Consider the following 25,059-nt stretch of genomic DNA (forward strand, 5'->3'; position numbering starts at 1 on the left):
TACTGTATTTTTCAGAATATGTGCTACATGTGTTTCTCCGTTGCAGGGTGGGGGGAAAAAAGTAAAATGTATTAATGTATTTATTTATAAGCGCTGCTACCTCACGAATGTAGAACAGCTCAAGGATAAAATTAATTTTCGTTTACTTACTGTTTACTTGACTCTGCAAATATTTGTTAGCAAATGCCAAGCTGAATGCTTAAAACTACTTACAAATAGTTGAAATACACATTTATTAGTCAATATTTGAAAGTTATAATGTTCATAGTCAATTTTTTGTGGAGATAGTTTTTGTTTCAAAAATCTAACTTGGGTGGCACAAGCCTACAAAATTATGTCACATTATGTTACATATATTACATTACGTTAAATTATATTACATTTACATTTTTAAACGTAACTGCTGCTGCAGATAAGCCACAAAATGCAGTATAACTGATTTTAAAATCTGGCAAAAAAGTTAAAAAAAAAAAAAATTCTAATTTTATCCAATTTTTGATAAAACTGATGTGAGAAGTTATGAGCGAGTAGGTTTTTAGTAACAAAATAAAATTTTAGATCTATTTGATTTTTTTTTTTGTGCACAGGTCCGTGTATCACATTATTCAATAATAATATTATGCATAATAAAACATCAAAAAAATTGAAAATGGTTGAGATTATGTAAATACTAATTCAGAGCAGAGATTAAAGGACTGTCACAAAGCAATTTCTTTAAATAATGCTTCAATACACTCGAAAAAAACCCATCAAATTACCTGTAAAAATCAGGCTGCGTAGTCAGGTACAATGGCTGGCCCACTTGTTGCAAAGGTGAAAGATGACTCGATGTTATGACATTCTGACGACCATTTGACCGACTGTGACTACTACTAGATGAATTAAGGCTTTTCTAGGGGGAAAAAGTAGAAAAAATTAGTTTCACCCATAAATGTAAATTGTAAAAATTGTAACCATTGCAACTTAACTTTGTCAGATGTCTTCCAGAAGTGTAACAGATTATTACTACTAGGGCTTAACTAATCGGGGAAAAATTTTGGTGTCAGACAAATTCCTCAAGACTCACATATTTTCTCCTAATAAAAATAGTTCTAAATATTCTTCTTTTTTTTTTCTACTTTTCCTGAGACTTGAAACTACCCTTTCATGTTGGAAGACATACAATGGAATCTGAAATTTTTGTGTCAATCTTAGAGTTCTTCGACCATCCATCCATTTGGGAAAGAGTGCAAACCATCCCAAGATGGTCTCTTTGGGCAGTCATGTCTGTCTGTCAATCTTAGACTCTGATTTAACAATCACATAAAGAAAAGTTTAGGTGCCAATACCAATTTTATAGTTGCCACGACGATCTAGCATTTGTCACGCTCTGATTACTGGGATAACTACTAAGGAATGTTCCTGGCAAAGTTGTAAGAATAACTGAGATTCTATTGAGAGAAAAATCATAACGTTTGTGTAACAAGTGCTTCGACCAGAAAATCCCAGGTTCGAAGCAGAATTAGTTGTTTAGGGATCGGTTTTGGGTCCAATTTTTTTCACTTTGTTTCCCTATAACATTACAGATTCCTCTATGCAACTTGCTGATGACATGAAATTATATCAAAAATTTTGGGGCATGAATGGCCAGTCTTATTGTAAGAGGCTGGAATCTTTGGAACCGCTAAAATGAAGCAGAGTTGTTGAATCGTAAATTGTATTACGAACTAATCCACTGCATGATTCCACTGCCAACTATTATTTTATCAAGATCATGGACACACAAAGCAACATGTGCAGTTTGGCATTTTCAAAGTTAAAAAGAAATTCAAGTAGCCTATCGTTCAATTCTTATCCTGTTTAATATGTATGCACAATTGATTGAAAATAGATGGTTTATATAGAACGTGCACATACATAGACAGTCAGACTCAATATTTTATATGTAAGTTTATACTACACAGTAAAACCTTGATATAACAATATTAAATCCCTCTACAACAATATTTTTTCTCAAATCATGTTTCGAATTGCACGCATTGTGTAATTCTAAACTCCTCTCGATACAATGATATCCTATACTATGATAAATATCTCTGCAATAGCATTCGTTAACCAGGTTTTGAAATTGCTACAGCAATATTTTATCATGTCTCTCTTAAAATACTTTAATACATTTTCAATTTCTCGATTGTTTTTGGCCTTTCGAAGATGTTTATTAAAATCAATATTTTGTATCATCTACTAGCGGAAAGTGTTAATGAAACTGCAGCGAAGTTAGTTTCTGTGTAGTATACAAAAGTATGTGATAAACCACTTAAAAGGGGTGAAACAAATTATTAAATTTCATTCATCCATAGTTTTCACATTTTTTTTTGTTCATTGTGTCCCTGTTTATATATATTCTTCTTATTCTCTCCCCCCCCCCCCCTGTAGAGTGATCCCGTAGGATTCTATGTTATATCCATAACTATTATTGTCCCCCTCGGAATGCTGCATTATCCCCAGGGGTGATATTTTGCACTTTGGGAAACACCGAACTAATTTATTAGAATTTTTGCTGCAAATAAATACTTATAATTGCATTTTATGATGGTAAACAAAGCCAATTAAGAAGAGATGCTGACAACAGTATGAATTGGGCAGTGCCTGATGATAATGCCATCTCTCGATATAAGGATAATTCCTCTAAAAAACAATTTTTGTTTTCTTGATCCACAGAGTATTGTTATTTTGAAGTTTTGCTGTATCTTAGAGAGCTATAAGAACTTATAAAAATCATAAAAGTAAAATTTTGTTTTTCTTGCAATATTAAACTGCTAAAAAAAGATTAAGATACTAAAATTTACAAAGCTAAAAACGATACTTTCTTAGAAAGATCTTTTCAAAAATGATTTAAAGATAATGGGGAAGGAAAAAAACCCGAAATATTTACTTCTTTGGTTCGCACAGGAGAATTGGTGCATTTGATGAGCTTCTGACCTTCTAAGCTTTGCACCTGCTGTTTTAGATATTGATGATTGCTGCCATCACCCTGATGACGACTTGATGATGATGACGAAACAACTCCATTAGATGGTACGTGCAATCTTGTCTTCACATTATCTACTTGGCACTCAGATGAGGTTGAATGGTGGTGTTGCAAGCAATCATCTTGACTTTCTATTTCCTGTTTTGTTGAAACAATGGCCTGAATTTCTTGACTTTGATATGGGGAAAAACGCTCAGTCAAAGACTCAGCTTGGACTTTTTCCAGAAGTCTCTTCTTCTGTGAAGTTGCTTGAGTGCTGAGGGGGAAAAGGGAGAAAGAAATATGAGAAACTAGGAAAATGTTCAAAGACCATTTAGCTACGCAAAACACAAGTTGATTTGAATAAAAACTCGTACATTTTGATTTCACAGTGCAATAATATAGGAAATCACATCCTTTCCAAATACATTAATTACATCAGTAAATAATCATAGTTCATTAGTCAAATTACTACACAAAGACCATTTCAAACTTATGCTATGATATAATATGATCAAATAAATAACAATATAAAGTTACGATAAATTCTGTATTTACAGTGATTACAGAACCATACAGTATTACAATATTTTGAAGGATATTAAATATAGAACTGAAACTACTTATGCTACGTGCACCTAAAACATTCCTTTTTGAGTGAAATAGACAGATGCTTGAATTTTTGTGTCATGTAAGTATCATGTTATATAATTCTGTCTACTCTCGATGGAAATTATAAATCTGTCTAATCTCGTTCTATTGGGGAAGCAGAAATCCTTAGGGGATACAACAAATTTAGGAACCTGACAATATGTAATACAGTAAAACCTGTCTTAAATGGAATCGCAAGAGACCAAGATTTCTGTCATTGAACACTTCCAAAGGTTCAATTGACATAATGTATAAAATTAGGTTTTGACAGCATCTGTATAAAACTTCACGCTGTTGTTCTTCTGCATTGACAACATTTGCATTCTTTTTGACTTTCTCTAAAATTTGAAGGCGTCAATATCTGTCGTGTCAGATCCAGTTCGTACAATGTCGTCTGTTTATTTAATCCTCAGCACCAGGGCCATAACTAGGAGTTTTGTGGGGGGACGTCGATGACGACATGATTTTGCTACCCTACCACTGTAAAATTCAATGATTTTATAAGTGTTTTTGTCCCCACTTAAAATTTTCCACCCTCTTCAAATTTTGCCACACCCTCATTAGCCCCTTTCACCTCTCTCTAATTCCAACCCTATCAGCACTGCAATCATGGAAAGCAGCTTGCATACAATTTTAAGTCTTGCATATCATTTGGAAATCCAACCCTTGCACTGATTTCTCCCATAGAAAAGCTTGCTTTTAAGAAAAATTTTGTTACAATCTCACAAAGTAATTGCTTCACTACATATGGCTTATTAAGACCACAGCAAAAAGTATGAAAACAGTTTGTGCTAATCTATAAGTGGACAATATGTAGAAATCGTGTTAGCAAGCACAGATTGTATAAAAAATTTTGGTAGAGCACTTCAACATTTTGTATTATCCTTGCTTTATTGGTCACGAAACACTTGAAGTGTCTGCATGAAATTTTCCATTAAGAGTGCACAATTGAAGTGTTCGGCCAAACGGTCCATGTTGTTTTTTCAAACTTTCAAGGATACACCTTTTTGCCTAGATTGTAGCTGTGTAAAGGGGCACAGCAACATCATCTATTGGTTTCTGCAAAAACTTACTTTAGGAATGTGTAACGGAAGATATATATAACGTTATTTTCAGTAAAAAAACTGATTTCACAGAAATGTTATAGACTGTTGTTTGGCCAAGCACTTTAATTTTTCTTTGTTTAAACGTTAGACAGGTTTAGTATAATTCAGGTTTTGAATGTGTACTTTGGCATTGGGATCGCGAGACCAAGATTTTTCCCATTAAAGACAGGTTCTCTTTTTATACAGGTTCCGTTAAAGAAAGGTTTTACAGTATATGAAACTCAATGCATTTGGTTTGCCACAAATTTTAACAAGCTCACTCACTACTTTTAAAATCAATTCATGAATAGCATTTTAGACAATATCTTGAGCTCCCAGAGCTTCCTTTTAATACATTATTTCATTCTCTGAAAACTACACAACAATCATTACCTAACCCCTCCAATGCATAATCAATTTTTCAAAAAAAAAAAAAAAAATCCTCAGAACACCCTGGGCCAACACTGATTAGAAGTCGGTGTGTGTGTGTTCATATAATTGCTCATTTATATAAATGGTAATTTCCTTATTCATGAACAATAAACTTAAAATATCATTTGCACATTAAAATAATGAATTCAATTCGATTCAAGTAAAATATTAAAACTGGTATATTCACACACACATTATCACCCCCCCCCCCATACATTGTTGGTGTCAACTAACCTAGTAGCAGGTGCTTCTTTTTGTGGTTCAGGCTTGATTACTTTGCCCATGACAGTGGCAGTGAAATGTGGTAAAGCTTGCAGTGGACTATAATAACCTTCTGAATCAGAATCTGGTACTGTGACACAGCTGATAACATCTTTGCGGTGCTGCGTTCTTTTAGAGGTTGATAGAAAGGCACCTATCATGAAATTAGAAAATGAACAATCTGGTATACACTAGACAAATAACACTCACTGTAATATCAACATAGTAGAAGTGTGTTTTAGGCCTTGGGAAAAGAGCTATAAAATAGTTCTTGTGAACTTAATTTTCAATGGGGCTGGAAATCTATTAAAATTTTTAGCTGGTTAATTAAAAAAATTTTAATCAATCAAAAATTTTCAAATGCTAACTATTTTTAACAAACCTAATATTTATAACTCTATAATTTGAAACTTTAATACATTCAAATCACGTTTTAACGCATACAGTTGTAGCGAAAATCTTGTTTCAATGAACACTTTTCTAATCCCCAAATAAGTTTACATAGAAACAATGTGAAAAACCTGGAATTCCTTTATAACGAAATCTTGTTATAACGAAGTGATTTCTCCGGTCTCTTGGAGTTTGTTATAACGGAATTCAACTGTATAAGAATACTCTGCAGACCAAGAAAAATGTTGTAAAGGGGGTTATCGTTATATCAAGAGGAAGTATTATCATTAGTTGCCACCGAATTTATGTTGTCATTGGCATTTCTTTTGAATTAGTGCTGTTAGCACCACCATAAAATGTATTTATAGAAGTGGTTCATTGTACAATAGTTTTTGGTACTACACAGAAAGTGGTTTCCCTGCAATGTAATTAAAACTTTCAGAGGGCAAATAGTACAAAATACTGATTTTATTAAATCTTAGATTCAATATCCTCAAAAGAACAAAAAAACTAATACTTAAAAATATATTAAATATACAGGGATGGGATTGCTGTTGACTCGTTTTGGAGCAGTAAAGTTAGTGTTTCGGAGCAGCAATCAGTGAATTCAGAGTGATGCGCAGAATCATTATTACCTTTGTGAAAAATTAAAAATTTTTGAACTGAGATAATCAGATTATTAAATTTTGAACATTTTAACCAGTTATAGGATTCCAGCGTCAAAAATCAGTTTTATATGTTTGATAAAACTTACATCCACTTGTAGGGACGTAAAAATTAACCATAATCCAAGCTGGATGTAAAAAGAAAAAATAATAGTTTACAAATCAAACAAGTAAGCATACATTAAAAAAAACCTCATGACATTTTGTTGACTTTGTTTCTGTTGACTCATGACTGTTTTCCTCTAATTTCTCAAGAACAGTACAAATTTTTTTTTTTCGGTGTTTTCAGCCGAACTTGCCCACTTTCAATGTCTACAAAGTTTTTTTTATCTTTATCCCCACTTCTATAATTTTCTCTGCAGTGTTCAGCATAGTTTTTGATGATAACTGAATTTCCAACTCCTTTTTCTACTTTTAGTCTTGATTCTCATCTGGTCGTGGAACTTTCTTATCAAAAGTTTTTTGGTGCTGAAGTCTGTCTTGGTACTTCTGATGCGAGCTGCGAACAGCTTTCAGAAGATTGGCATCAACATCAATATCTTTAGCATTTTGAGAATCAGGATTCAAGCTACACACAAACACAAAACATGGCCCCCGCTCTGTCCCTTGTGGTTCAAGCTACGGCCACATTTTTTGCAAAATGCGAAAGAAGTGATGGTCACTTTCGCAAAAATACGTACAGGAGGTACGGAACGAGTGGACATCCAACCATCAATCATTAGATTAGCATTGTAGCATTTTGCTAAAGCTTTTCTCCCCATTATCTTTCTTATCAATTCTGGAATTATCTTCCATTATAATGCTGGAATTATCGCTTTCATTAATTTTGGAACTAACTTTCATCAATGTCGAAATTATCTTTCATAAATGCTGTAATTATCACTTTCATTTATTTTGGAACTGAAATTGTCTTTCGTTAATGATAAAATTAGCACTTTCATTAATTTTGGAATTTTATTAAAAATGCTGGAATTATCTTCCATTAATACTGAAATTCTCTTTCATTAATTTTGGAATTATCTCATCGATGCTGAAATTATTTCTTTCATTTATTGTTTTAAACTCCTATTTATGCCATAAGAAAATAACGGGGGATTGTGTGTGTTTTCACCGAGTCACGTGATCTTCCGACGAATGATGTTTCGGACGACGTTCTCAGCACTGCCAAGGTGAAGACCACTGACGTCATACTCCCTCCAGCTCAATGGTGCAAACATGGTGTGTTCGTATTTCAGATTCTGAAAACCAGCGTTGTCTATGATTGGTTAAAAACCCAAACTTTTTTAGCTCGAAATTTGGTTTTTTAATCAATCGGAGACAACGAGGGTTTCTGGAATCTGAAACACGGACGCACTATGTTCATACCCAAATACAGGAAACCTTGGCAGAACCGGTATCTTGATGAATTCTACAAAAAAATTGGAAAATACACAACGGTTTTTTATAAGTTATGGTAGCAACGCCGAGGTTGACGTCATTGAAAGCGAAAGTTGGTTGAAGAGGGAAATTTCGGAGAACCCGATTGGCGCAGAAGCACCAAACTTTCTCGGAAAATTAACATTATGGCGCAGTATGTAGAAGGAAATTGCTAATCGCAACAAGCCCATTCCTGAATATATATTGGAGGTGAATTTGGGTGAAATATACAAAATACTGTTGTAGCAGTTTAAAATCTTCTCAAAAATATCATCATAGAGAGATTTATCATAGTAAAGGATATCATTACATCGAGGAGTTTAACAAAGAAGGTTTGAAAAAATATTGTTGTAGAGAAATTTATCACTAGTGAGGTTTCACTGTAATATTAATTGATGCTATAAAACTATTTTTTATTCACTTCATGCACCTGTTCGCTAGATGTAAACAAATACAGTCAAATCCCATTATAACGAACTCCAACAGACCGAAGAAATCATTTTGTTATAAAGGAATTTCCGATTTTTAGAATTTTAACATTCATGATTATAAAAAGAATGAACTTAAATTCAAAAAATAGCTCAAACAAATTAGGCATTGATTTTTTTTGGATAAGTTTCACCTAACATTTGAGGCAAATAACCTGCAACCATTATTATTATTTTTTTGTACAAGCTTTGTGAAAGCCAAGTAATCAACAAATTCCTTTTAAGGAATACATGTGCTCAAACGCTCGAAATGCTTGAAACATTTAACATTCAAAAGCGCATGCAAATTCCAACGTCTTTCTCATGAGTGGACTGGTAACCAAAATTTTCCAGAAAACATGTGTTTCTTGAAAATGCCTTGAACTAATGTCCTGAAAAAACAGTTACACCCACATCTTGAAAATTTGAAAGTCTAGTCTTTTTCTATGGGATCCTATAACTTCTCTTCTTAACCAGATCATCTTCTGCTGCTCTGTCTCAACAGAGATATAAGCAGGTGGTCAAAGAAGGCTTAGGCCATGCTTGAAAAGGATCCTACAGATGCTGTTTGAATCAGGGTTGTAAAAAACCCGGGTTTTTTGGGGAAAATTGAATTTCCTATTTCCCACAACCTCAACATATCTAATTTAAACATGTATGTACATTCTTTATGTGTACATCTTATATTATGTCTAAATATACATTTTTGGTGCACGTTAAACTATGTATTTGTTTAATAAAATTGACATAAAACAAGGGAATAATTTTTCACACACAAACACACCCACTTCTGCATAATTGTATCTGAACCTTGAGCTGTATGCAGAACTGCAGCCAGAAAATTATTTGAGGTAGAACAAATGAATTTGGATAATGAAATCATTTGATCATTTTTTATGGCAACACGGTCACTTTCTGCACACGAGGGCTAATTAGACCGGGATCTACAATTTATTGCTGATTCCGAACGGCAGGCTTGTTTTTTATACTCATCGAGAGTTGTTTTTTCTTGACAAGGACGAACCTGGTATCGAACTCGGGACACCTCTAAACATCCTTTGGTACTTTAAGTGAGTATCTTATCGACCGGGCTACCACACCCCTGGATAATGAAAATTGTGAGAAATCAGGATGGTTCCTGAATTTTTTTTCTTCAAATTTTTCAAACCCTGCAGAAAATGTATTCGAAAGTGTTGTGATCCATCAAAAATAAAACCTTTAGCTTCATAACCAGAACCATTACGTTTTTCTTTTTTTAATCGAACCCAAACGTTCAGGAGCTGAAGTCACGTGCTTCTGTTTTTCTTGAATTCTTCACTGTTGAAAAATATCCCTGCTTCATTAAATTAAATTCTGAAATATTTTTAAAAGAGCAGTAATAATTAAAAAATGATCTGGTTAAGAGGAGGAGATAGCAGTCATTATGAGGATTCATTACTCTGCAGGTGCTTTCCACTTGTCCAAATTAGCCAATTTTGGGAACTTACAACTACAAAATAACTTGACTTATCATTACATATACAAATGTCAATAACATTATTGTACATTAATATCACTTTATACAAGACAACCTGTCGTGTATAGTAACAGAATGTCATGTGGCTGACGATTTTAACAGGCTAATTTTCGGGGGAGGGGGTTGGGCTTATGTGCATCGAAAAATCAAGCTAAGGCTTATTTTCTGGTTAGGTCTTATTTTTTTGGAGAAAAACTATACTTTTTGTTCTGTTTCACTTGAAGGTGTTCATTACCAATATTCATTTCAAGAACCTCACAAAGTTTTTTTTTTTTCGAGCTAATGTTATTTTTGTCTCTTGATATTTCAGTTATGAAAGCCTGATGTACCTGTATAAAACTTATAAAAATGTAATGCAAACATGTAAATATTTTTTGAATGAAAATTCAGTTTATACATACATTGGTTTACTTCTCCACAGAGGCTTCAATTTATTTATACAAGGATTTGTGTGTGTGTGTGGAAAACTATTATGTATTATAAATAAGCAATAATTTCTTTGGATATGTTTATCATATATTACATATCAGGTATAATACATATATTACATATCATATAAGTTCATGGTTACATTTTCTGTTTGTGGTTTCTTGTAATATTTTAATATGTGAATCTTGTACCTAAATGCTTACCAGGGTTGGTAAAAAAACCAAAAACTGGGTTTTTTTGGTTTAAACTGTTTTTTTTTTTGTTTGGTTTAAATAGCATTAACATTAAAAACAATAAAATTTCAGAAAAATCATTTAAACTTTTAATAATTAAAATAAGTAATTGAAGAAAACCTGGGCAGCACCGGGAATTGAAGCTAGTATATTGATAAAGGCAACCATTGAATGAGATTTTAAAAAGCTTCAGAACTATAAATCTACTGATTATTATAAGTGACTTTTTCCTAACCTTACTCACTTTTTTTAAACAACTGTTCATCACTTTGATAAGTCTAAAATGTTTTCATATAATGTTTATGCTTTATTTTTTCCTCACAATATAACAGAAGGTCTGGAGAGTCGTTACAACATACCACGTACTCACATATTACAGGTGAAAAAAAAACACACAATTCACAAGTATAAATATATATAACCAACCTCTTTGCGGAGTTGATCTCAAACTATACGATCCTTCATCATCAGGAGTAACAGGCAGCACACTTGCACAGTTGTTGCTGGTAGTGGTTGTAACATCTGCTGTACTACTACACCGAGAGCGATCTTCTTTTGATTTACATGGCTTACAACCCTTTTTACTGCAGCTTGAATATTTGGGGAAGGACAAATAAAAACATGGATTAAAGAATATTATTTGCAAATTCATTCCTCTGCAATACAAGAGTTATGAGACAATGATTTTGAATTATGTATAATCTGCAATATATACCATATAGGAGCATCTGCATCCTCGTCAGAATCAGAACTTATGACAATCACACTAACTGGGCTCGGTGTATCATGTATGATTATAGTTTGCTTTGGTCGATTTCCTTCAGATGGTCCTTGTACTTTTGGTCTGTATTAAATCAATGAGACACACATTATTATTAACTGGAAGAAGTTCAAACTATTTTTTTATAATTTCAAAAAAAAATTCGAAACTGCATTTATGACATAGGTGTGCTGTCATGTAAAATATATTCTTTTTACCCAAAGGTCTTAAAAGAAAATGTGAGAGAAGATAAACTAATAGAGACAAGTAACAAATTACACTACCAAATTGAAAGAATTACAAATTCCTTAGTCATTAACATGCACTTCATTGGATAAAATAAAAACGGTATGAAAAAATTGTGTTTAAAAAAAAAATCATTTTTAAGCATTTTTAAGAAATTTAATTAAGCATTAATGAATAAACTACAAAAAGAGCTACAAGCCAGAAATATAAACACCAAAAATCTGTGTTTATGCAACATGAAAGATCATTGAGCTCAAATTAACTTCATGGATTAACTTTTTTTTATAGAAGAAAAGTGCTTTTATTCATGATCCTTCCCCTTCCCCCGTTAAAGTGAATGAGTGGTGACAACTCAGCATTACGCATATGGTGCAGGTATTCCAATTCACTGGATGCACAAAATAAAGCTTTATACAAAAAAATAATACCTTTTCTTTTTAATCAGGGGAACCCTAGTGCCACATTGAAATGCATTGAAAAAGCTAAATGCCAAGTTCAACTCCCTATATTCTTCTGCCATTTTTTCCATGCACAAAATCTGTAAATAGAGCAGCTTTCTTTCTGCACTGTATCTAGGGATAAAGTTCAAGTCTATATTTACCCTTAAAGATCTATACTTCTTTTAATCACGAACTTTACCACGTATCAGTTACATGCATACCGTATCAGAGATTATTTTTACTTCAATATCATTGAAGTTATGTGAAGAGAAAACAAAATTTAAATTTTTGATTTAAATCAATGATTTAAAAAAAATCATGAATTTAATCACGATTTAAATCAGCTTGTATTTAAAACAACACTATTTAAAACATTTAATATACAGTGGCATTTTTATGTACTGATGCTCAAAGGACCAGAGTGTAACAAATACATTTACTTCAACTGGCGGGGTCATGTTAACAGTGTGTTGACAGACTCTGTACATGAATAATATTGATGAATTTTGTTGTTGTTGAGACTAATTCTCGGATAAAATAATACAGTGAGAAAGCAGTTACTGATCAGTGTAGTGATGATACTAAGCACTATTGTGACATCATACAGAAATTTTCAAGCCCTGCCAAAAACTTATGGCTGCCAACAGGTGTGCTTATGCTGTATTGTTAGGCATGCTGTTACAGTGCCAATATAGCAATGGACATTTGGAAGCAATTTTGCTAGGGTCTTACGGATCCTCCACCTTGCAGCTCAGATCTCTCCTCTTGTGACTATCATTTAATTACTGAAAGAGACCATGGAAGGCAAGGGCTTCACCTTTGATATGGCTGCTTTGTGAAACTGTAAAAAAGTATCTAAATCTGCAATCAGCTTCATTCTGTAGAAAGTAGGGAGTTTTTTCCAATATTGGGAAAGACGCCTAAAAAATGGGATGATCGTGATTATCTGATGTTTAGCAGCATGCTGTTATGAAATATGATGTTATATAGTTTCTCTTTGCATAAGTATTTTCAGACCCGTCTATGAACTGTACAATTTGTATATTGAAAAAATAGCTTTGTGTTTGAAAAAAATTATCATTCGATATAAATTGATCTGCATAAAAAATTGATCACCTCTCTTGTGTCTTTTGATGAGATGATTCCCACTGAGAGAATGGTGGGCAGCAGTCTTGAGAAAGTTGCGCACGATCATTACCACTGTTGGGATTATGCTGGGAACTCTCCCATTTAGGTGGAGAGCTTTCTTTCACACGTTTTTTCACCGGAGACAGTTGGCAACCACTTACATCTTTATCTTTCCCAGCCCTTCATTCAAAACATAAATGAATGAATAAATAATGAATGATCGGGCTTTATCAAGATTTGCCTTCTATACATAAAAAAGTGAAATAACAGAATAAGTTAAAATATAAAAATCTCACCTGAGTTTAGTTTGTCGCTTTGATGATGATGAAGAGGATGATGAAGATGTAGATGAAGTGTGAGTTGCAGTTCCTCCCGGCAGTCTATGAGTAATTACTGCCTGCTGCCTGGTAGGTAAGATGGCATTATGGGACAAGTTTGGGTTTGCTGCAACTACACCCCAAGATTGTGGAAGAGATGGAGCAGCCAATGCAGCAGCCTGCTGAGATAACAAAGGCTTCAGCTGGCCTCCTCTATCTCTTATATGCTCATAAACAGTAGCATCATGAAGTTCCTTTAAAAAATAAATGATCTTTCAATAATTGGTGGAAACCATATTATCCTATGCATATACTAACACTATCCATATAAAATATAGATTCATTGCCACAAATAAACCCTTTAAAGATGCTTTTACATGTACACATATACATACAAAAAAAAAAAAAAAAAAAAAAAAAGAAAGAAAAAAGTGATCAACAACTTCTATTGCTTGAGATTTCATTATTGGTGAATAAAATATGCAGTTATGCAGTGTATGCTGCTACAGATTACAGAGAGGAAATTATGTTTTTTTTTTCGCATGCAAAGTTTTTCTACATCAAGATAATTGTTTTTTTTTTCTTTTTACCTGTTTTCCTGAATATCTGTCCAAAGGAATGTCATTTTTTAATAGTAATATGGTTTATAAATCTGGTCTATCAAAAGGAACAAGCTGTTTGCTTTCAGAGGCATGAAATCAATGTTCACATGCCTATCAAAATAGATTAGAATAGCAGGTGTGTGACTAGTTGCAATGTCAGTAATGAGCACTGCTTTCAGAAATTTTTCTTTTTTCAAGGATGGCAATACATTTAGCTTGAACTGTGAAGTGATGATCATAGCTGTCTTCAAAAATAGAAGCTGTCACTTAAGCCATTGGATTTCCATTTCAAATCTTTGACAAAGCTTCAATTTTTTTAGCTCCCCACATTACTTTTAACCACTCAAAAACCAAATAGCTTGGTTACTTAGTGTTCTGACTGATTGGACAATTATTGATTATCACATCCATAATAATTATGCTTGAATTCAAGAACTGTACATTTTTGTGTGCAACTTTGATAATTCTTTAGCTCTGAGCCGGGTATTGCTGTGTTTTAATTACAGAAAAGTAAATATTAAATATTAAACATTTCAGTAAAAAACCCTTTTTTCAAAAGATGCTCACCACGGGTATGACAGCTGATTGATCAGACAATAGTGCTGCACGTTCCAGCACTAACGAACGATTCCAGGGGTCTGTGTCAGGAATCAATGGCTGTTGAAGACCTCTTTGTGATGATAATTGTTGCCATGATGGAACAAACATCTGGCGGCTGCTTGGCCATGCAGATTGGACAGCATTCTAAGACAAAGATAATTTTAAAAATCACGAGAAAAAAAAAAAGTTATCATACTAGATAAATAAATAAAAAAAATTATTTGTTGAGAATCCATTAAACACTTATAATCTAAGACTATATGATTCATTAACACATTATGTATCAATAAAAAAAATATGAAACTAAATACACTGCCAGTACAACTAAACATGACCAAACTTTAGAAATACATCATTTTTTCCCCAAGGGATTTAAAAAAAAATGGCTTGCATATTCCCAGTATTTTGCGAAAAAATTTCATCCCAAAATTACACAGGTTTAGATCAAGAATTTAAAAACATTGTCAGAAAATTTAAATTATTATTAATTAGAAATGGATTACCTTTTTGTGTTTGATTATCCGATTAAATAATCGACATTTGGGTGTACCCAAAATTCCAAAACGAACACGGCTATACGCGTTTTATATGAAGTTCCTTCATCAGTAGCAGAAACAAAGAAGAAAATATTGAAAAACTCCTTATAGCGGGAGTTACTCGCTGTTGTAGACAAGAGGAAGGAAAAAAGAAAAATGGCAGAGCCAATCGCAACCGAGAACGTGATAGTGATGCTGATGAAAAAGAATAATTATTGCAGAAACTGTTGCCAGATTTTTGAGAAGGGTGGTGTGCTAGATAGGTCGTTGACCAACTGGTTTGTGTTTTTGTTGATGTGAAATGATTCGAAGAAATCCAAGTCAGATGGTGAGGGACATTTTTGGATGATTTTGGCAGAAGAGAAGTCAAATTTATGGTCAAAGGACCAACAGTGTTGGGCTATGGATGAGCGGTTAAAGTCTTGGTTGCTTACGTATCTTCTATGCTCATAGCCGTGTTCGTTTTGGAATTTTGGGTACACCCAAATGTCTATTATTTAATCGTATTATTATTAATAATTTTACAGCTTCACTGTACAAAGACAAATACAAATTATAGAATTCAGCTTATATGAGAATTACAGCTTATACATGTTTTACAGCAACTAAACAAAAAATCTTTTTTCCCCAGACAAATGGGAAGCTAGTACTTCCAGGGTTCATACAAAATTTTCAAAATGAAAAGTAAGGAGTTTTTAAGGAGTTTCAAGCTGTTTTTAAGGAGTCATGGCAAACTTCATAACTCAAGTTTTACAGCAAAAAAAGGGGCGGGGCACATATGCAAATTTATTTTTAATTTGCAAACAAACTTTCCCTCTTCTCAAAAATATAGATGTAGAAGTGGTTCAAAAATTACAAGTTTTGATTTGTTACCCAGCATCATAAGAATTCATAAAATAATCAATCCACATGAATGCTTTCTGTTGTCACCAAAGTGTTCTAAAACCTCTAAAAGTGATAAAAATTCTAAAATTCTAACTATAAAAATTCTAAAAGTGATATTCATTCCCCCTCCAATTATTTAAAATAAAAACCACAGCCAACAAAGATTTTTCTTACAAAATTATTTATATTTGCAGCAACCCTAGGGGCACACACACACTTCCAGCACAACTTCCTAGATAGTAAATTGCCCATAGATGGTAATAGACCTGAGTTGTGCTTGGTTTGAAAGAAAGAACGCCCCCTCCCTGCCCCCCGGAAATCATTCACTCAAACAATCTGGGAATGTGCCGCAGGCCGCTCAATTGAAGTAAGAATTTGCCAGCAGCACCTTGAGGCAGGCCACATTTAGGCCATGTGTTGAGCACATGTATGGTTTAAAATAAGGGGCTGTTCAAGCAAATTTTCAGCAATTTTTGACTCACCCCTCTTGTCAGAAAAAGTCAGCAAAACTCTCACCCTCCCCCTGTCAGCGCTCTGTCCCCTTCCTCCTAGTGCTTATTGGTGGAATCTGAATTGGGGGCTTCCCCCCAGATGATCAAAAATTTATTTTTTTAATCCACAAAATATTTTTTAAAAGAATTGTAAAAATATTTTTTACAATTTCAAAACAAAATATCTTTATATGTTATTATAATCAATTTTTGTTAATTTCAATGCTATTTGAAGGCTAAGAACCCGAAATTGCTCAAGAAATTCATTGCGACCCTACCTCTCTAAGCCCTTGGTAACCCTTGACCCGCGGCAAACATTCGGCCTGTGCGGACCAAATGTGGCCCTGGCGTTATGATGTGACCTGCCCCTAAATCTATTTTTGTAACAATGAACCAAGTGACACATTTACAGATCGCTTAAGTGACTCGTGGCACAATTCCAGACCATTTAAGCGATCTGTGGCACATTAAGCGATCCCTTGAGTGACATGTGACAAAGTTTTAGAGCATTGGTCCTGCCACCAGTGCGGTTCTTCATCACTCAAGTTATCCGCAGCACATTCCCAGATTACTTAAGTGATCTGCGGCATAATCACGGTTCACTTATATGATGCGGGGCACAGCTCCAGAGCATTCAGATCCGCTAAGTATTTGAAGATCACTAGAGTGGCTCTGTAGGGGACTCAATAGGGAGAATGTTAGTTCAGGTGCCCACAAACTAGTGAAAAGTTTTACTCGTTTTTCGCGCACCGAGTAAGATGCCATTAAGAATATTTCATATTTTTTTTATAAAGGGTGGTTGATGACGTAAGAATCTCCCCCCCCCCTCACGTCATCAAGTCAGCAAATCGAAAATCCCCCATCCATGCTGACATAATACTTGAATGACCCCTAACATAAAGATACCCTGAAGTTATTTTCTGAAGGTTAAAAAAAGTGGGTTCAGCTATAGCGGCTAATTGGCTCGTCCCCCCCCCCCTGTAAAACCAGACGTGGCTCGGGCTGTCACTTTTAAAAGCCGGGTTTTACTAGCAGGTTTTCTATGCCGCGCAACGTGAATCACCCAGCGCGACATGCCGTCTATTCATCAATATGAAAAGCAGTACGACTGTTTTCCTACAGACCGCAATACAGCTCACAACGCTCACGCTTTATGTCGGACGTGATTGGCAGACTGCTTCTGGAGGAGTTAAGCGTCGTGTGCCACGCGTTTCAGCAATCTTCCCTTCAATTTCGTGTTGTGTCTCTTCCCTTTAAACCGGAGCATGCAGCCGATAGAGTATATGAAGCCAGGGTAATATACTATATAGCCGTTCTGAGCCGATGTGCCACGCTTGGAAAACGCAAATGCGTAACGTCATTATGTAACTCATTTCTGCCGACACGAAATGATCCAGGTTCACGCGGCGCAAAAAGCCTACTCCTAGGAAACCCTAGCTTCAGGGATGAACGCTCGTTACAGGATCCCAGGAGAGAGAAACCCATTGTCTCTCATAGAATCTCTTGTGTGTGGATAGAGCCTGTTCCTCTTTTTTTTGCCTTTTTATTTACGGCAACCAATCTGCGAAACAGATTCGCTTTCCCCACTGGACTTCAGTTTTCAGCACTTTAAGGCGCGGCAGCGAAAAGATACGCTTGTCGTCGTCCCTTACTCCAGTGGAACTGAAATTTTTTTCCCTTTCTTCCTTTTCAATAGCGAGTTGTAATGTGAATAAAACACGTAAAAAAACTGCGGAAAGCAGTGACATTTTGCGGTTTCTCAGAATTTTCGTAGTGAGATATTGGCTGTAAGCAAATGGGAAGGAGGGATAAAATAGGAATAGTAGGAGAGAATTGCAGTAAAAAAAAAAGACGATTGCAGCGAAAGTAGGAAAATAGTAGGAAAAATAGGAAGGCTGCGAGGTCTGCACTCAGTATACTGCGTAATATAGGAAGTTCGAGACATCGTTTCGCCACATAAGTAAAAACTTAAAAAAACTTTCTCACCACTGGGCATGGGGGAATTTTCGGCTACTGGTTCAGCGGAGTGATGTCGTTCTACGGACCATCGATTTTCAACGCTGACCAGTTTGCGACATAGGCAGGAAAACACATCAAAACTAGCGATTCGGGAAAAAATCGCATTTTTAGAAGCAAAAGCGTATAATCTTATTAATTTACTAAATATGACAAAATCGTAACGGTTGGCAGGTATGCACAACCATTGGATGTTCCAATCCCATCCCCTGCTTTCACATTTCCTATTACAAAGGGAGAGAGCATTTTTTTTTCTCTTTTCTTCCTCTTATTTTTCTAGGAAATGCTATTCATCACCATGGGGAATGCCTATTCTAAGAAAGATCATCCATCCCTTCAGAGAAAAAAAAAAAAACTTTTTCAGGCGTGGATGCAAAAAGTAAGGAGTTATAAGGACCCTTCCAGAGGGAAATGAAAAGTTAGGAGTTTTTAAGGAGTTTGTAAGGATGTGCGAACCCTGACTTCTGATTTGAAACCATTGCAAAATCTATATTTTTTATCACAGAATAGACAATGTAAAGCAAATAATAATCTTACAGTCAACAACATTTGCCGTCCATTCTGCTCCACAACAGATACTGGAACATACTGCTGTGCACCAACCTATTTAAAAAAAAAGTGATTTTGAAGTGACAGTACCTCAAAGTATTACTGATAAAAAACCGTAACTAAAAAAAATGGGGACTGGAGAGAATGAGCTAATTCTATGAAGGGCATTGATTGGGTCATTGTCAACAGCCATGATAGCTTATGCTTATAGTATGCTTTATATATGTAAGTTACATAAAAAGAAAGTTATTATAAACTTGCACAGTAAAAGTAAAGCCGAAGTGCAGTTGTCGTTTCCCCCAATAAAAGTTGAAGTGCACAGAAAACATTACAATTTACAATCATGCACTAATTCAATTTTTTATGGCTATAGTTAAAAATAATGAATATTATAAAGAGCACAGGGTTCATCATCAGCCACTGAGGCAACACAAAGAAAAGGGTATCAATGCCCAAAATTTTGTATATGTGATTACGAAATTACAGGGTTACAAAAATTAAGTGCATACAAATTTTCTAACGCTTTTAATGGGTGAAAGTTTGGTTAATTCTCTTATCTGTTGTGGTAATGTTAAAGAACATATTCTTAAATTTAATTTGAGATTACAATTTTTTTTCCACCATTTTACTTTCTGTGACAAAAAAAAAAGAGCCAAATAATAGTGTCACAATCATTGCATTTCTATCAGAAGGTTGATAAACCAAATTGTGACATTGCAAAATCTCTCAATATTGCCCATTCCCTTTTTCAAAGGCAATTAATCAGTTTAAGGAGCTAGGTCATGAAGGTGACCATCCAAGGTTGAGGAAGAAAAAGCACTGCCAACAAAACTAGGAACTGCCACCTCATCGAAAAAGTGACATTTGGAATGCAAGAGTCTCGATGAGAAAGATCACCTATGAAAGGAGCAATAATGCAGAATCAGTGTGTTTGAAAGCAAAATAAGAAATGCGACTGACGGCTGACCAATTCTGAAAAATAACAACTTACTGATGGAAAATAAGCGAGTATGGCTAAAAAGATGTCGTGCACTGCCACATTGGGCCGATGGGAGAACATTCTTTCACAGATGAAAAGCACTTGAGAATGTGCACAATCATCAAAACGATAGACACCGGTCTTCAGATATTATAGGATCATTGGTCTTTGTTCCATGACATCAATATCCTCAATCTGTTATGGTTTGTGATGGAGCGTTTCCTCTCATTTATGTGTGAAAAATTATCAAAATCGATCAACATGTTTACCAGGAAGATATTTTGCAAGCTATTGTGCTTTCACGGTGCCAAAGACATTTTGGAAAAGACCAAAATTCAGCGCCAGCACAAGAGGTATCCAACAGTGGTGCAAGGATTATTTTCTTAATTTCATCACATCTGCTGAATGACCACCATATATATATTACCCCTTACCGCAATTGGATGGATCACTGCATGTGGTCCATTTTGAGAAATGGCTTGCGCTAAGAGCTACCAAAGTTTGGTATCTCTGAAGAAAGCTCTAAGTTGCGGATAGGATAAATTTTCTAACAAAAAAGGCGCAGCACGAACCTCAAAATTTAACAACGCGTTTGAAACTTTGTATCGCAGCTAGTTAAAATTATAATTTGAATTTTTTCCATTTGTCAAGCCCTAGGAAGGAGAACATTTTTCCTGTTTACAGCTCAATTATTCATGCATTAAACATTTAAAATTCTGAAATAAAAAAAAACAAAATGATTACCTGAGTTAGTAGTGATGACTGAATGTGAAGAGCCGGAGGTTGGGCGGCTTGAGCTACAACAGGAACAACATGCTTGGCAGGTGAATTAAGACCTTAATGTGTTTTTTAAAAAATGTAATTCATTTTTATTTCCATTTAGAGTGATAATATCATAAATATATAATATGCATATTTTTTTTAAAAATTTTCTCATATATACCTTGATATGGGGAGCACAGGATGGAGGAAACACACAGTGATTGTGCAGCTTGCTGAAAAGGATCTGTTGCAGTTCTAGCAGCTGTTGCTGCAGCAGCCGCCGCTGCAGCAGCAGCAGCGTACTGATTAGTTGTTACAGCAGCCACTCGAGGTTGAGCTTGCTGCTGAGTGAGGTTGACTCGTGGAGCTGCTGCTGCAGCAGCAGCGGCAACCTGGTGAGCAGGCTGATAAAAACCAGCTGACTGTAGCTGATACTAAGGGAAAAAGAAATGATTTAAAATTTGAAATGAAAATTTTTTTGCAGGCAACAAAATAACAATAGAAAAAAAACATACGCATGACCTCAAGATATTCAAAATTATATTTTACATACAGCAAAACCTGTCTATAAAGATACTGCAGGGCTCCCACTCAAAAAATTAGAAAAAGTAGGATGTTGTCTAGGGGAGGTACCCTAGACCTACTTTCTGTGACAAAAAAAAAGCCAAATAATAGTGTCACAATCATTGCATTTCTATCAGAAGGTTGATAAACCAAATTGTGACATTGCAAAATCTCTCAATATTGCCCATTCCCTTTTTCAAAGGCAATTAATCAGTTTAAGGAGCTAGGTCATGAAGGTGACCATCCAAGGTTGATTATGTTGTCTAGGGGAGGTACCCTCCCCTAGACAACATAATCATAACATAAAAAAATCCCTAAACAATTTTTTTTGAAAAATTTAATTTTTTTTTTTTTCATAGCACACTATTTCAGTATCCTGCAAGATTGATTTGAACCAAAGCAAAATGACTTGGTTACAAAAACGCTTTTTGGCCAAAATAGAGTACAGTCAAACCTCGTTAATGAGTCACTCTTGGGAGAGCACAAATATGATTTAGTAAGCAGAGTGACTCGTTAAATGGAGTAAGCCATAGCTGTGCCAATTCCTGCCTGAGGACAATTGGGAATTCCAAAAAGTGACCCGGTAAGCGGAGTGACGTGTTAACCGGGTGACGCACTGACGAGGTTTGACTGTACTAGCAACCACAGATAAATCATTTCTGTCTCTCCTCACAATATAAATTAATTCTTTTTTTTGGAGTCTTTGAAAGTGAAGAATCTGTCAACCCTCTTCGACAATGCACAGAAAATTATGAAGGCATGCAAGTTGCTCAAGAATGACGCTCTTTTGAGACCACTTCCAAGAGCATAGTGCAATTATACAAGGTCTGACGTAAATAAGTCAAGGTGGACCAGATAGTTTTACTGCGTTGTTCATCTCTTTTTTTTAAAAGGATTTGTTTAAATTTTAGTGCTCAACACCAGTGTAATTGTTTATGACAAATGAAGCACTTTCATTTCTAGCTCTTTGCAAATATTTTTTATGCCTCTGCATGCCCTAAAAATACAGAAGACAATTGAATGTTATTGGGTAGCATCAGAATCATGAAACCTGGAATAGGTGGGTGAAAAAATTATGTCCCTTAAAAATATATATGTCAAATATCACAGAATTACCCAATATAAAAGAATATCCAAAAAATATACAGTAGTCTCATTTATCCAACATCCCAATGGGGGAAAAAATAAAAATCAATTGGCAACAGGCTGTCAAAATTAAAGAAGGATAAGACACAATTGAAAAATTGAAATGCATCAATACAAAGGATGCTGCTTATTGGGTTTCAAGGGTCTGGGCTGACGTAAGGGCGCCAACAATTGCCAAATCATGGAAGAAGCTGCTAGGTGGTGATTAAGGTATAGAAATGGAAAGCACAAATGAAACCGACCGAAGAAACCATTCTACCTTTAGCACAACATATCTTTCAATGTGAGGATGCATCTTTGCACGAATCAAACAAAAAGTTTGATGAAGGATGATGATCAGAATGAAGCAATTGTCACTCTTGTCAATTGCCATGAAAACAAAATTTAAGATCAAGATCAAGCACCAACTATTGAGCCTCTCAGAATTTCACATAGCATTCGAGTTAAGGCTCTAGAAACTGCAATGAAATACATTGAGCAACAAGAAGCTAAAGGAATCAACATAATGATGTTGCAAAGATGGTGAGACTTGGCAGCAAAGAAACAGCACTCATCAGGAAAGCAGACTACGATCAAATATTTCTTTAAATCATCACAGGACTGAACTTTTTAAGTTCTGTTTAACTTCAGAATATTCTGTAACTAAGTTTAATTTTTTAGCTAATTTTTTGTTTCGTTGTAAAACATGATTATTATTAATCATTACTAATACTCATGTTGTAAAGCATGATTATTATTAATCATTACTAATACTCATGTTGCAAAGCATGATTATTATTAATCATTACTAATACTCATGTTGTAAAGCATGATTATTATTAATCATTACTAATACTCATGTTGTAAAGCATGATTATTAGTAATGTGTAAAATTATAACAGTTTGACATTTATGGTTGTCTTATCTAAGTATGAATAGCTTCTCGATTATCTTGATTTATCTTACTATGTCTACCTTACTTCTTTTTAAACGTATCAATTGTGTTAGAATTCATAACCCCCGGAGGTAAGCTACTCCATTTATTGACAATATAACAGTTCAGGAACTGTCCAATGCTTTAAATGTTCCAGTAGGTGGTGTTTTAAAAAAATATTACATCAATAAATACATATTCCTTACAACTTCATATTCAAAAAATTGATTTTAAAATTTTTCCTTTTTTTCCCCAGGTAATCATAACAATGTTGGGCCTAAAATATTGAACGAGTTTTGGTCAACAATTACATTAGATTTATACTTCACCTATCGTACAGCTCAATCATGTGAAAATTATTTGTTTCTGAAATTGGAAGTCATTGTTGGGAAGAAGTTTTTTGATTCTACAGATGTGATGAAACAAGTAGGGGCAATTATCAATAATATCACTGGGAAAATGGCCCCCATTATGTTCAAAACCTTTTCTCAAAAGGAAAAAAAAATTTTTTTTTTGTAGTTCAATTAAATGAAAAATAAAGAAATATATTTTGTGTAATACCTGACTTTGTAAACTGTTGAGCTGGCTATTCAATGCCAATGCGACATTAGATGATGACAAACTGCTTACAACAGACACCTGATTACCACTGGTGTATGAACTGCGATTTCTGCGGCATGTTTCCATCATTTGCTCAGAAGCCTTTACACTAAAAATTTATATTCATACATAATTTGGATGCTCATTTAGAATAAAATAGTATGATTTGTTACATTCAAATTGTCTACTTACTGAAATGGATTCAACTTTATGAACTGGGAAATTTGGCAAGAAAAGGAGTATATTTTTCTTTTAAGTTGAAACAAATATAAAAATTACAGTTGGATATGCATCATTTTTATTAAACATTTAATTTAGAGAAAATGACACTCAAATCGAAATAAGAAGCTTTGAAAAAAGGGAGGAGGAAATTTTTTTTTTTCACTCCCTTCCTACTTACTTGCTTAAGTGAGCATAGTCAAACAAATGAGTCAGGTTAACAAAAGTGTGGTTGAGTGCTTCTCTGGGGCCAACTCTGCGATCTTGATCAAGAGTCAACATACGTTTCAGTAAATCAATGAATTCCCTGCGATCAGCTTTTTCAGCAAGCAGTTCACCCCCTTCAAGATCTGTGGGTACATTCACCTGAAATCAAGAAAAACCTGTCACTACTTTTTGCTAAAGAGCAGGTGAAAATACACAAGGAAAAATTGATTGAATAATTTAGAGGTTAACTCAGAGAAAAACATATAAAAAAAACCCCTGTGAACAATTTTTTTTTTATCAAGCAAGGCAAAGAACCTGTTCGTAAAACTATGTTTTTACCTGTGCCATATCATCCAAACAATTAAAAATATATTTTCTGGCTTCCTTAGACCTGATGTTTGTTTCCATTTCATGTTCTTCAGGAGTCTAAAATAAAGAACAAAAAGAAAAAGGCAGTCAGAGGGAGAAAGATTCTTGAATCAAATTAACAGGTAAGTACAGCAATTAGAATATAGTTAAGTTTTATGTTAAAGAATTTAACTGATCTTTTTTATTTTAAAAAATG

The 25,059-nt window shown here is 34.5% G+C and overlaps 1 protein-coding gene across 4 annotated transcripts in view; it reads right to left on the reverse strand.

Annotated features, from left to right (window-relative positions):
• The window catches only part of LOC149078402 (uncharacterized), a 73,689-nt gene that overhangs the window by 2,060 nt on the left and 46,570 nt on the right, over window positions 1–25,059 (reverse strand). For 2 of the 4 annotated variants that reach the window (XM_089242051.1, XM_089242052.1), the window contains exons 9-22: window positions 24,834–24,920; window positions 24,469–24,653; window positions 24,030–24,177; window positions 21,027–21,279; window positions 20,828–20,919; window positions 19,093–19,158; window positions 14,595–14,771; window positions 13,405–13,679; window positions 13,097–13,288; window positions 11,250–11,378; window positions 10,961–11,124; window positions 5,392–5,572; window positions 2,915–3,266; window positions 759–892 (exon numbers count right to left, since the gene is read on the reverse strand). In XM_089242051.1, coding sequence (XP_089098177.1) covers window positions 759–892; window positions 2,915–3,266; window positions 5,392–5,572; window positions 10,961–11,124; window positions 11,250–11,378; window positions 13,097–13,288; window positions 13,405–13,679; window positions 14,595–14,771; window positions 19,093–19,158; window positions 20,828–20,919; window positions 21,027–21,279; window positions 24,030–24,177; window positions 24,469–24,653; window positions 24,834–24,920 — 2,435 coding nt within the window. The remainder of the gene's footprint in view (window positions 1–758; window positions 893–2,914; window positions 3,267–5,391; window positions 5,573–10,960; window positions 11,125–11,249; window positions 11,379–13,096; window positions 13,289–13,404; window positions 13,680–14,594; window positions 14,772–19,092; window positions 19,159–20,827; window positions 20,920–21,026; window positions 21,280–24,029; window positions 24,178–24,468; window positions 24,654–24,833; window positions 24,921–25,059) is intronic. The other 2 variants (XM_089242053.1, XM_089242054.1) reach the window with 1 other exon arrangement.

This window comes from Pholcus phalangioides, unplaced genomic scaffold, assembly GCF_987345545.1.
Source record: "Pholcus phalangioides strain wild (caught in Gottingen) unplaced genomic scaffold, Ppha-v1.0 ptg000014l_1, whole genome shotgun sequence".
In the NCBI taxonomy this organism is placed as follows: domain Eukaryota; kingdom Metazoa; phylum Arthropoda; class Arachnida; order Araneae; family Pholcidae; genus Pholcus; species Pholcus phalangioides.